Raw genomic sequence first — 14,466 nt, forward strand, 5'->3', positions numbered from 1 at the left:
GAAATCAAATGTTTTAGTTTTTCCAGTACATTATATGGACTCTAATATCATAATCTAATAATCTGTTCGAGCAGAGTTCAAAGTTTAAGTCGACTGAGTCTTTCTCCATGCCTTTTGAATGAAGCAATTTGTTTCTAAAAGCAGTAACTCTGGCATCACTGTCACTGATCATTCAGGTTTTGCCACTAAACTAGGTTTTCTTTTTCTACTCTCTTTAGGTTTCTCATGATTTTGCTGTGAATTTTGATGAGGACAACCCAGAATGTGCCGGTGAGTCATTAAAGTGCAAACAATATAATTTCATGCCTTTGCAAACTTTTCAAAAAAGAAGGTTCAGTGAACTCCAATGCTTTTTTAATGTATGAGTCAAACATCTCCCACACACTGAATGGCAAAGAGAATATGTTAGGTTTTTGAAGCATAAGCTATTAACTTTTTAACTGACTCTCTTGCATTTACAGTTTTTCTGTTTGACAGTTTTACTGGAAATCAACTCATCAATTTTGATCAACAAGTCATGTGAATTTAGTTATTGTGCGAATTGTAGACAGTTGGCACAAATGTGCCAAAACACATGCAATTTACGTAAATCAATAAGAATTCAAATCTGATGTGAACAAGAAACTAACTGAATCTCAGTCAAGAATTGAGCCAAAGCAATTGAGAACAACTGTAAATGAGGCTGTGGCCTGCTTTTAATGAACAAAAGACCTCCACATAACCATATTTATCTCTGAGTTCATGTTTTTTTTCACATAGTCAGTAGTTGTGGAATTTAAATGACCACCAATTTAAAAGAAATGGGCAATATGACATCCATTCAGGACATCATCAGTTACAAAACTGATAGTTCCAGTCCTGGGCAGCAGCTTGGCTGTGATAGGCTAAGTTAAGCTAAAATAAAATACAATTTAAATATCTTATGTTTTTTTTTTTTTTTTATTGTACCATTGACAAATTTAATACATTTGTTATAAATTAACAAAAAAATACTAAATTTAGTATGTTTGTCAAGTTTAAAATAAAATTTTAATTAAAGATGTTTGTCAACAAGTACGTGTATTTTTGGAGATGACCTGACTGGCTATGTGTGTTTTACAGGTATTCAAGGTGTTGTTGAGGCTTATCAGAACTGCCTCCCAAAAATCCAGTTGTATGGTCCCACTAATATCGCTCCCATCATCCAGAAGGTTGCTGACTCAGCCTCTGAGGAGATGCATACCAAAGAGGCCATGGTTAGTGGAAGAGAGAGACTTACTTTTAAAGGTCTATTTATTTACAAAAAGTTAAAACAAAAACATTCACTTTAAACATACAGTAATGTTAAAAAAATTTTTAAAGGGAAGAGAAAAAACTTTTCAAACAAAATTACAAGCAGCCATCATCAACATTACAAATACATTGATTTACATTTGTATTTAAACATTTCCATATCATTGACCAAGTAAACTCAATTTTAATACAAGATTTTAATAATCCCTTTCAAATTAACACTGTCTTCGATGTTGCTGGTAAACACACGACAATGAAGGTGAAGTTCAAATGCAGAGTTTAATGAAAATCAAAAAGGCAAATAACAAAAGGTAGTAGCAACACACTTTCAGAAAAAACACCAGACAAACTGAGTGAAGGTGATGAATTTAAAGGATTAGTCCACTTTTAAATACACTTTTCCTGTTAAATTTACTCACCCCCATGTCATCCAAGATGTTCATGTCTTTCTTTCGTCAGTCGAAAAGAAATGAAGGTTTTTGAGGAAAACATTCCAGGATTATTCTCCTTACAGTGGATTTCAATGGCTACCAACAGGTTGAAGGTTAAAATTACAGTTTCAGTGCAGCTTCAAGGGCTTTAAACGATACCAGATGAGTAATAAGGGTCTTATCTAGCGAATCGATCAGTCATTTTCGAAAAAAATACAACCGTTTATGCTTTATAAACAAAATATCACCTTGAACGTACTTTCCGCTTCCGCATTCTTCATAACGCTTACGCTGAATGTCCTACGCCTTCCCTATTCAAGTTATGGAAAAAAACTAAACTGGCGCCGCGTTCGTTCCGTAAGTAGAATAGGGAAGGCGTAGAACATTCAGCGTAAGCGTTATGAAGAATGCGGAAGTGGAAAGTACGTTCAATGCGATATTTTGTTTATAAAGCATAAACGGTTGTATTTTTTTCGAAAATGACCGATCGATTCGCTAGATAAGACCCTTATTCCTCATCTGGTATCGTTTAAAGCCCTTTGAAGCTGAACTGAAACTGTCATTTTGACCTTCAACCTGTTGGTAGCCATTGAAATCCACTGTAAGGAGAATAACTCCTGGAATGTTTTCCTCAAAAACCTTCATTTCTTTTCGACTGACGAAAGAAAGACATGAACATCTTGGATGACACGGGGGTGAGTAAATTTATCAGGAAAAGTGTATTTAAAAGTGGATTAATCCTTTAAATACACATGGTGATGAACTAAATGACAAACAACTGTGATGATAGATTAGTGTCCATGGAAACTGATGAGTGGCGGGAAACTCAAACAAAGGAGCACGTGACTAAATAAATACAAACTAAAAGTCTATGAAAACGAAACAAAAGTGTGACAAACACTACATCAGTTGACCCGTCACCACTCAAAAGATTTTTCCGTCACAACCATATAGCCAGTTTTGCCTGCCCAAATTAAAAGTTAATTAAAACGCAAGCTTTCGTCCTACTTCTGCTATATTTTAGCCCATAAATGAAATAAACCAGTGTAAAATTTTCCCCCAGAGTCTTATACTACTCATCCAAGAGAGAGAGAAAGAACACATCTAATTAGACTGAAGAGCTCAATTTCTGCACAGAACCATCTTGACACCATCTGCTTTACTGCTGTTGCCTTTTTATAAAAACAACCAAAGTTTGTGATTTTTTATATATATATATATATATATATATATATATATATATATATATATATATATATATAAAATATACACACACATTTACTTGAGAAGCAAACTGCATTAGATGTTAGGGCTTATTTGTTATAATTTTAAATTAAAATGTGCTTTTACCCCATTGGCTAATTTAATGAGTTCTACAGTATGCTGAAAATAAGATAAACATTATTTTATATTTGTGTTAGTCTCCATTTTTAAATGTTCTCTCACATTTGTATTTATCACTTTCCTCATTTATCCTTTTCTTCATTCATTAGGAATACTTTATACTGCTAATCCTGACGGATGGAGTAATCACAGACATGGCAGATACACGAGAGGCCATCGTTCACGCCTCCCACCTGCCCATGTCTGTCATCATCGTCGGCATAGGCAGCGCGGATTTCAGCGACATGCAGATGCTGGATGGTGATGATGGAATCCTCCGCTCTCCTAAAGGAGAACCAGTCCTGAGGGACATTGTGCAATTTGTGCCCTTCCGCAACTTCAAACATGTGAGTATAAAACAGCAGTGTCCTAAATGAATACTTCATTCAAATAATTCTGTCATTATTTTCTCACACTCATGTTGGAATAACAAAATGTTTCTACAACTCTGTTCATCAACTGAATTAATTTTAAAAGAATCAAATCAGGATGGTTTCATAAACATTGAAAGCAAAACCTAAAAGTTTTACTGGATGCCTAATAAATCAAAGCTTAATGAACAGATGTGTCTAATGAAAAGAAATGCTTCATGCCAGGTTTGCTGATTTAAGAAACTGTATGGTACCTCTGGTCAGGGCATAGTCAAGAAACCAAACTACAAGAGGATGCCGTACATCTGAAGGCATCCTGGTTTCTTTTCATCTCTCTCCTCTCTCAGGTCAGTGCGTTGCTCTCACAGCTGTCTGTTTGAGCTCCAATAACAAGCATCTCGGCGCTGGGACACAGGAAAGGAAACATCAAAGCTCTTAGATTTTACAGGCCTGTGTTTAGTTTAATTAAGGAGTGTGGACTTGTTCATGTAGAACAGTCTTCATTATGAAAGCATTTCTTTAAGTGACGTGAGGCGTATTCTGTCCTGCTTTGACCCAGCAATATCTTTGCCTCTGAAGTTGGGTTCATGCAAAGTTCAGTTTTTTAATTCTATTCAATACAGTACATATTTTTTATTTCTGTAAAGCCTATGTGAGACAAAATGGTCTCAATACAAAGTCTAGTTGGCCTTTGATAAAGGTGTAATTTTGCTCAATCAAGATTTTTCATAAATAAATGTTAATGTAGTAGTTTTTGTGACAGCTGTGAGAAGAACTCAGTTGTTTTATTTATAGAGAGAATTCAGTTGTTTTATTTGATCTTAAAGGGTTAGTTCACCCAAAATGAAAATTCTGTCATTAATTACTCACCCTCATGTCGTTCTAAACCCGTAAGACCTTCGTTCATCTTCGCAACACAAATTAAGATATTTTTGATCAAATCTGATGGCTCAGTGAGGCTGAACAAAGGTCTTACGGGTGTGGAACGACATGAGGGTGAGTAATAAATGACATTTTCATTTTTGGGTGAACTAACCCTTTAAAATTGACCACATTGATAGCAACATGAGACACGGTTCAAAATTAATTTCAATACAGTAACATTAGACTATAGCTAAGATAGCGCATAATTATATATGGCACATACAGATAATAAATTTATTCACAACACTTAACTGCTTTTGTGCTTGAATTGCACCATTTCTCTCATATAGTCCACACTTTTTTGGGATTAATGTTGATTGGGTTCATTTTTGAGTTATTTTTATTTTACATTATTATTATTTTATTTTACAAAAATGTCATTATTTTAAATTGTATATAGAGTATATATTGATACTTTTATATTTTAGGGAGTGTGGGTGTCTGTGGCATCAAAAAGTTGGGATTTTGCTCCAATATTTCCAGTTTTTCCTCCCAAAACCTTTAAGTGTGAAAAATCTCTTTGTCATTTCTTCAGATTCTTTCAGGATTATGTTGTATTTTCTCAGTTGTTATGTGACCCGAGATGTAGTTGTGCTTTTTACATCTTCAGGTTTTTCATTTGATTTATTCAACCTTTCGTTCAAGGCTTCTTGTGCTATAAACTCTAGAGAAGGGTTTTGTTTTGCTTTTTCTCCAGAAACAAGAGTACTGCTGTGAGGAAACTTGCTACCTCAGGTCAACTTCTGCAATATCACACAATTCATAAATATAGCGCAACTCTGGAGGTGTGAAGTTGGCTGTCCGATACGAATGCTTCGGCGAGAAACAAAGCGTGTGTATGTGTGTGTGCGCGCATTTATTTTTAGTTCTGTCCTGCTGTGTTTTCACTGGTCTGTCTCCAACTGTTTTGCAGACAGAGAGAAATAGGAGTGACACCTTTCCTGTATCACTTACTCAAGCACAAGAGAGTGTGAGATTTCATCTATATTCCTTTCTCTCATCCTTGCCTCTGTCTTTTTTTTCCACACAGGCCTCTCCTGCAGCGCTGGCTAAAAGTGTGCTGGCTGAGGTTCCCAATCAAGTGGTGGATTACTACAATGGAAAAGGCATCAAGCCCAAATGCATGTCGGACTATGAGTCTTCCAGGGCGTTCAGTCCCTGAGCTACGCAGAGCCATATAAGCAGCCTCAGAGTCTCAGCTTCAAGATATCTTCATTGATCATTTCAGAGCTTGCTGCATCAGTATAGGTATCGAGAAGCAGGTCCATCATTGTTGTTGTTGTTGTTGTTGTTTTTTTCACTCAGGTTTTCAATAGCATTGGGCAAAAATGTCCACAGCTGTTCATATTTTCTTCTTACGCAGCTGTTAGTGATATTAAAGGTGTACTCGTCTTGGACTTAAAGTCACCATTAAAGGGTTAGTTCACCTAAAAATAAAAATTCTGTCATTAATTACTCACCCTCATGTCGTTCCACACCCGTAAGACCTTCGTTTATCTATGGAACACAAATTAAGATATTTTTGATGAAATCCGAGAGGTATATGACTCGTCCATAGACAGCAATTTAACCACCACGTTCAAGGTCCAGAAAGGTACTAAAGACATCGTTAAAATAGTCAACGTGACTGCAGTGGTTCAACCTTAATTTTACAAAGCGACGAGAATACTTTTTGTGTACTTTTTGCATCAGCCAATACTGAGCCCGCGTTCTGACATAGAACCTGGAAGCACTGAACGTAAACAGTGCAAGAGAATGTAAGAGAATTTTTTTTACAGAGGTAAAAGTCATGAGAAACAGCCATGGTCGAATATTACGTCCAAATTAAAGAAACGAGAAAGAGAGTAATGTATTCTTTAATGAATTTGTCTCATTATAATGGTTGGGTGATGGCACTAAATGCACATGATCATGTTTAGGCTCAAAAAGCTGTTTGGGCGGAGAGTTAAAGATAGCTACTAAAAATAATAAATACAACTACATACAGCAATGTACACTTATTGATGTGTTTATTTATTATGTGAGTTTTTAATTATTTTTTTGGTAGTTTAATGATTATGAAAAAGTTAAATGGGAAACCAAATTTATATTTATTTTTTATTTATATTTACTTTGATAACATCAAATACTCTATGAATCTAGCATTGAGGTATATATACTTATAAACTAAAGTTACTATGACTATTTCTAAAGTAAGCTACATGTAGGAGAAAAGTATGTGACAAAGCTATTTCTGAGACAGCTCCAGCTCTCTGAAGCATGGTGTAATACTTCATTGTCTGCTGGTGTCGACCCCAACTCTGGGGCTGTTCAGTGTCGACTCCCCATCACTAGTGTTCTCAATCGAGAAGCCGTTTCACTCAGATATATGTCAGATTAGGGAAGAAAGGATGACCACAATTTCCATTTCCATCTGATCGTCACATACAATTTGTTTCAGACAAGTTATGTGAAAAGCAGGGCTGAATGAAATGCAGATTCACTCTCTGATATTATGTGACGATCATAGAAAAGCAGAAATACGATACACAAAGGAATTCTGACCCCCACTTGTCACAGAAAAGAATTCAAATAGTATTTACGATTATTAGATTTGATGATGTTTCACCAAATAAAAGAGTACAGAGAGAGACGGTTTCAGATTGTTCATCTGTAATTCACTGTCACTTAGTAGTATTAATAGTCTGTTCATGAGCACCACAAAGATATAGTTTTATGTAACAGCAGCAGCTCTGGGCATGTGACCAAAAGTTTAAATTTTATTGGTAGGCCAGTTTCTTTGCAGTGCAATGAAAAATAAATTTAAACACCTCTCTGTAAAAAAAAATACTGAAAATTAAATAAATTTATGTCAGACATATTAACAGCTGTTCATTCAAATTTATCACATCAAATCTTCACACCATAGCCTTTATACTGGCCTGTTATATATTGCTGTGAATATAGCATTACACAAAAGCAAAGGTTTGTGGTCACTGATGCCAATTTAGAAACAATCTATTTGCATTCAGCCATGATTCATTTGTTCCATAATAAGTGAAAGAGTCTGATAACAGGGGAGTTACCAAGGTGAATAGTATTCAGCTGGTCATGTGATCACAACATGGCCGGCCTCATGAGGTGACCCACTCTCCTGTGAGATGATTTTAAACATTTTTTAAAATTACTATTAATTATGTATAAAAGGTTTTAATCACTGAGTGCACCTTTAACATGACAGTGGGATAGATTCCTTTCACTACAACCAAAACTTTTCCACAAGCACATTTTGATCTACCATAACCTACTGTACTCTGTGTAAATAGAAGAAAAGCCGAAAACTGTGGACAGTCTTACTTTAGATTCAGATGGCAGGCTGATTCCAACTTGCATTTGTTCATTAGTGCTGTCTTTTTTTTTATTTCTTTTTTTTATTTTTTTTATTTTGCTAGATATTATTATTTTTGGTGGACCTGCTATACAAGGGCTATATAGTCCAATATAGCATAATATTCTAATGCGTAATAGTTTAGGAGGCAAGTGATTATCAGTTTTTGGCCAGTGCATGACCAATGCTCAGTTAGTAAACACTGTTAGTCCTCTATAATCCGAAGTGCAACCATTTAATTGCTTTATTTAATTTACCTACAAAGAGTTTGGAGTCGGTAGATTTTAACGTTTTTTTTTTTTTTTTTTTTTTTTTTTTTAAATGCTATTTATTCCTGTGATAGCAAAGCTGAATTTTCTGCAGCAATTACTTCAGTTTTCAGTGTCACATGATCCCTCAGAAATCCTTCTACAGTAATATGCAGATTTGGTGAATAGAAATTTCAAAAGAACCGTATTAAATTGAAATAGAAATCTTTTGTAATATTTTGAATGTCTTTACTGTCACTTTTGATCAATTTAATGCGTCCTTGCTAAATAAAAGTAAAAAAAAAAAAAAAAAAAATCTCACCGACCCCAAACTTTTGAACTGTAGTGTATTTATTTTTTAACTTATTTTTGATGTGAGGCCTTTACGACTTACAAATGTTACATACAATTAAGTGTATTGTATATAGATCTATAAACGAATGAATATTTATTGGAAAGCATGTGGAATGGACTCAATTCTGTGAATACAGTATTTAGGGATTATTTGTTTTTGTTCTTTTCTACAGGTTTCTTGACATTGGATTTACAGAGTTTCTTAATCTAACATAATAAAGTCCCTTTCAGATGTTTGAAAATAGGTGTGTAATTCTGGTGTTGTATTAGACACATTTCTCTTTTCCTTTTACGCATTTCTTTCTTTTCTTCTCCCTTCTGTTTGGAGTGTGTGTGTGTATGTTTGCTTACTACAGCAACCAGGATTGTATTTTGCATGTTGCCAATAAAAAATGTTTTTCCCACTTTTTGTGTTTCATCTTTTTGTTTTGATACAGATGTTCACTGGATGCACTTGCTTCACATTAAACACACACGGGTCTCTCACACCCAGTAATATCGATCTACAGGGTTTTTTAATGCTACAATATTATAATTTACTAAATGCGAAATGCTTGAATCTACAGACTCTTTAACAGGCATCAGAAGACCTTGAGAAATGGAGTCCTGGAGGCGTGATCGACTCTTTATGAGTCAGAGGAATCTTTGAAGTCTAAACACACAAACATGCACACACTCCTCTCCACACATGCACATCATGTATAATTAAACACTCAGATCACCAGAACAAGACTAGGGGATATCAGGAGAAAGAGATATCATCTCCTTCATCATGTCCAACAGATCCATTAATGTTGGAGATTCAGCAGATTATTTCTTGTTAGTGGTTTTGCAGATGCAGATGTTTTTCGAAACAACTCTCAGCATTAACCACAGGGAAAGAGGTTGAATGGGCACAAGGGCACACTTTTGCTAGGGGACCCCCATTAAAATCCATTTCATGAATATTCACTAAGGTGATATCTTTTAGATAATACTTTAATGAGTATGAATATTTACTAAGAATATTCGTATAAGAAAATTAGTTTTGATTCACTAATGATTGCGAACTAAGGATTTGAACTCACAAACCTTTGGTTAGAATGTTTAATATAACATAAAACATAACATGTCAAAACAATTAATCGCAACATATATACACACATACACACATATTATACAGTTGCAAGAAAAAGTATGTGAACCACTTGCAGAATCTGTGAAAATGTGCAAAATTTTAACAAAATAAGAGAGATCATACAAAATGCATGTTATTTTTTTATTTAGTACTGTCCTGAGTAAGATTTTTTACATAAAAGATGTTTACATATAATCCATAAGACAAAAAAAAAAAATAGCTGAATTTATTAAAATGACCTAGTTCAAAAGTTTGTGAACCATTGATTCTTAAAGGCAGAGTAGGTAAAAAAAATTATAAAAAACTTTTTTTTCAAAATTTGTTTAAACTTTATTTATATATCAATACATAATTAAAATGTAAGTACTCTGAAAAATAAAGTATAAAAATCGAGTGTCTGTTGACCTCTCACGACTGTTTTAAAGACAGCTCATTATTTCCATTCACTCCACCCCCTCCCTTCTGGGCTCCTTCCAAAGCCACGCCCCCAAAACGCATGAACGTGCGACTCCGACCACTGAGCTGGAAGACGCATTATTTACCTGAGACGAGCGGAGAGGAAGGAGCACAGTGCGTGTAGTGACATCATGTCAGAATCACATGTAATAAAAATAACTTTATAATTATGAAGATAAACAAACAAGATGTATTTTAGTACTCACTATCAAGCTAGCATATTGATATTGGTAAAGTTTAAAATATATATTTTTTGATTCGCTAACAAGCTAGTTATCTATAAGGGAAAGCTAAAAACAGGTTGCATGATACACGTTTTTCCATTACCATCATTTACACTGTGATGAAGATGAATTTCGTGTAAGATTCATAACATATATGTTGTTCTACAGATAAACAGAGTAACATACACTCAAATATCAACTCACAACTGCATTGCAGACACAAAATAATAACACACACATACAACACATACGACACACACAGATACAAGATAAAGACATCAGTAAACATAGGTAGAGAATATAAAAACAAAACAAAGGCGAAAAAAAACGTGCAGGTAAACTTACAGGTGAACATGGTAAAAGAGTTAGACAGAGGGTAAATATAGTTCTAAGAAAAGTTCCTAGATGCGGAGTAACGTTAGGCCTACTATCTGTTAAACATGTATTTAGTTATCTAAAGCAAAATTATGCACAATTCAACACTATAGCTATCATCTTGAGCTAGGCCTATAGATTATTTATCGTCTCTACTACGGCTCGCTAAGTAATGTTATGTTAGCTATATTACGCAGCTACGTGTGCTAATGACACATGCTTCATGAAAAAATAAACAAAAAAATATGTATGATCAAAATACAAAAAGAAAGATTTACCTGTCCAGCAGAAATAAAGCCATCAAGGAGTCACTTTTCAGCCCCTTGAGTTCCCTCAGTTCTCGCCATCGCTGGAGAGCCACGCCGATATTAACTCGCGTTTTATTTCTTTGTTTATCCAAAGACTTTTTGTTCATTGCCTTTTCTTGTACTGTTACTGTCTTCCTTTTTTTGCCTGGTTTGCCTTCACTAACTGCATAGGCCGGTACTGTGAATTTTGCTTGCTGTTTCTCTGCCATTGTTTTGGTATTCCTAGGATCCATGCCTCTTGAATTCCCCAAATCAAACGTGCGCGCGCAAGTGGGCAGGTCATGTGTGGCAAAAGGGTGGTTGCCATGGTTGCGAGAGAGTGACAGTCGCCTAAGCCAATCCTATGTTTCGTCCCGGATGGAAATAATAAGCTGTGTTTAATACAGATTAAACGGTATAGAGTCACTCGATTTTTATACTCTTTTTATCAGAGTTCTTACATTTTAATTATGCATGGATATATATAGAAAGTTTAAACAAATTTGGAACAAAATTTTTTACCTACCCTGCCTTTAATACTGTGTGTGGTTACCTGGATGATCTACGACTGTTTTTATGTTTTGTGATGGTTGTTCATGAGTCCCTTGCTTATTCTTAGCAGTTAAACTGAGATCTGTTCTTCAGAAAAAATCTCCAGGTCCCAAAAATTCTTTAGTTTTCCACCATCTTTTGCATATTTGAACCCTTTACAACAGTGACTGTATGATTTTGAGATCCATCTTTTCACACTGAGGACAATTGAGGGACTCAAACACAACTATTACAAAAGGTTCAAACATTCACTGATGCTTCAGAAGAAAACACGATGCATTAAGAGTTGGGGGATGAAAACTTTTGAACAGGATGAAGAGGTCCAAATTTTTCTTATTTCGCTTGAATATCATTTTTTTTTTTTTTTCATTTAGTACTGCCCTTCGGAAGCAACAGAAGATACTTCCATGTTTCCCGGAAGACAAATTAAATACAATTTACCTTGATCTTCAAATTCCAAATGTTTTCACCCCCCATCTATTAATGCATCAGGTTTTTTTCTGGAGCATCAGTGAATGTTTGAACCTTTTTTAATAGTTGTGTTTGAGTCCCTCGGTTGTCCTCATTGTGAAAAGACGGATCTCAAAATCATTCAGTCAAATATGCAGGGTTCAAATATGCGAAAAATGCTGGAAAACTGAAGAATCTGCAGGACCTGGAGATTTTTTCTGAAGAACAGATCTCAGTTTAACTGTTTAGAACAAACAAGTGACTCATGAACAACCATCACAAAACAAAACAAAAAAACAGTCGTAGATCATCCAGGTAACCACACACAGTATTAAGAATCAGTGGTAGACATACTTATGAATGGGGTTATTTTAATAAATTCAGCTATTTTTTTTTTTTGGCTTGTGGATTATATGTAAACATCTTTTATGTAAAATATCTTACTCAGGACAGTACTAAATAAAAAATAACATGCATTTTGTATTATCTCCCTTATTTTGTTAAAATTATTAACATTTTCTCAGATTCTGCAAGTGGTTCACATACTTTTTCTTGCAACTATATTTACAAACTTTTATGTTAGATGCAATTAATCGCGATTAATGGATTTGACAGCACATAACATAACATAAAACATGACAACATAACAATAACATTAACAATTTAGTTGTTTCTGTGATTTGACCTCACAAACCTTGAGGTCTAATTAAAATTTAAATATATTAAAATTTAAATATAATATAATTTAATATATATATTTTTTTACTTATATCATATTCAGTTGAGATCTGGGGCTTTTTGCCTTTTTATAGTGTTTTTTTTTTTTTTTTTTTTTTTTTCAGACTAGCAAATATCCAAAGTATAAGTGTATCTTTTATAGCACTTTATCTATTTGCATCTGTAGATTTAAATTACAGTATATCTTTAAAGGCTGTTTTCTCAAAATGAGTTTTTCCACTGAGCCAGAAATCTTCAACTTACATACACCAAACTTTAGAGCTTTATGCAAATTAGTGCATGTTTAATTAGATAATGCCTCATTTGCATATTTAAACATAACATTTCAGAAACTGCAGAAGTATGCTGATTTTTTTTTTTACCCCATTCACCTGGGGTGTGTTGCCTTAAACAATCCTATTAGGTTCATATGTTTTAGGTAACAGACTGGTCTTTGTGAATTATGTTTATAACTATGGTCCTATGAGGCATGACATTTCATTCCTTTCTATGTAATGAAATGACAATGAAGCTCACTTGACTTGTCATCAGGAATCTGAAGCTGTTTACCTCAACATTCATTCAGATTTCTAGGAGTGAAAACAGCCTTATAGACATCCAAAATCTTTGTGTGGTCAGTTTATCCTGATGTCTGGAAGGAATCACCTGCTGCTGCTGCAATATGTACATACTTAATGCTTTTCATAGCCCTGAGTGTGAACGTCATTGGCAGCGGGCTGGACTGTGGACCCAGCCATGAGTGGAGGATGCTGGTAGCAGGGTGGTTGAGGAAACTGCATGGTAGGTTGTTGGAAAACGTAACTGGCAGGTTGGAGGAAGAATCAGCTGGCATGGTGAATGAGGTAGCTGGCAGCATGAATGAAGCAGCAGCTGGCGGGACAGAGAAGCAGCTGAGTTGCAATCTGCAACGGCGCTGAGGTTTCAAGGAAAACCCATGGTAGACGAGACGAGAGCATGAGGTCCTCCTCAAATCCTTCACCTTCCTAATCTCATAATCCAGCAGCTAGTTTGTCTTTTCTGCATCTCAGTTTATAATTTGAAGTTAGCAAGGTTTAAAATAGCTCTATTACTAAAAATAATGTTGGATAAATGGCAGAAAAACAATTTTCTTGCTCCACTGCGAGTAGACAGGATGCATTTAGTCCTGGTTCAACTTTGATCAGACTTTTGCAGGACAAACAAGGAGATTCTCCAAATGCATTCTACACATTAATACATGTGAAAATTGAATATCTGCAAAGAACATATTAACATATTTTGATTTTATTGTTTTTTTAGGAACATGTTCCAACATGTCACAGGGTAACATTATAATAATTAGTTTAGTGAGTGCATGGAAATAAGAATTTGCAATTGTAAAATGTAAAATGAAAGATTTGGTTTATTTTATGGCAGTTAGTAACCAGAGTTACTGTTCAAGGGACTATAAAGACAGCTGCTCCCCCTCCACAGATCAAAGTTTAAACTAAATTCTCATATACAATATGCTAGTGCAAGTATATTAGTTCAAACTTTGACCTGAGGAGGGCAGTAGGGGAGAGCGGGGTAAGTTGTCACACTTTTCACACTGTCTACTTTACTGAGCACCATACATCACAATTGTATAAATGTCATACCAAATGAAAGAAGGAAGTCTTGGGCACATTTGTTTGTTGTATTTGTTTGTTGTGGCATGTTGTATTCATTATATTTTCATATCTTATCTCATTACTTGTGACAATTTGCCCCATCGGCGGGTAAGTTGTCACACTAGATTATCTAAAAATAAGAACACAACTACTTAATTGTTATTATTGACTTTAATTTTTAAATTCAAACCAGAACTGTAAATATAAACAATCATGTCTAGAGAATTTGGAAAAACAATTATTTCAATCCAGACAATACACATTTCAATCAAAACACATTAAGTGGCAA

At 34.7% G+C, this 14,466-nt stretch overlaps 1 protein-coding gene across 5 annotated transcripts in view; it reads left to right on the forward strand.

Annotated features, from left to right (window-relative positions):
- Positions 1-5,912, forward strand: part of cpne4b (copine IVb) — a 42,595-nt gene extending 36,683 nt beyond the window's left edge. For 4 of the 5 annotated variants that reach the window (XM_048202224.1, XM_048202226.1, XM_048202228.1 and 1 more), the window contains 4 exons: positions 219-270; positions 1,102-1,235; positions 3,197-3,433; positions 5,412-5,912. In XM_048202224.1, coding sequence (XP_048058181.1) covers positions 219-270; positions 1,102-1,235; positions 3,197-3,433; positions 5,412-5,543 — 555 coding nt within the window. In that variant the 3' untranslated portion in view covers positions 5,544-5,912. Of the gene's footprint in view, positions 1-218; positions 271-1,101; positions 1,236-3,196; positions 3,434-3,682; positions 4,190-5,411 lie in introns of those variants that run through there. The other variant, XM_048202227.1, reaches the window with a different exon arrangement.
- Positions 5,913-14,466: the final 8,554 nt, after the last annotated feature.

The sequence above is a fragment of the Megalobrama amblycephala genome, linkage group LG9 (genome assembly GCF_018812025.1).
Source record: "Megalobrama amblycephala isolate DHTTF-2021 linkage group LG9, ASM1881202v1, whole genome shotgun sequence".
NCBI lineage: Eukaryota > Metazoa > Chordata > Actinopteri > Cypriniformes > Xenocyprididae > Megalobrama > Megalobrama amblycephala.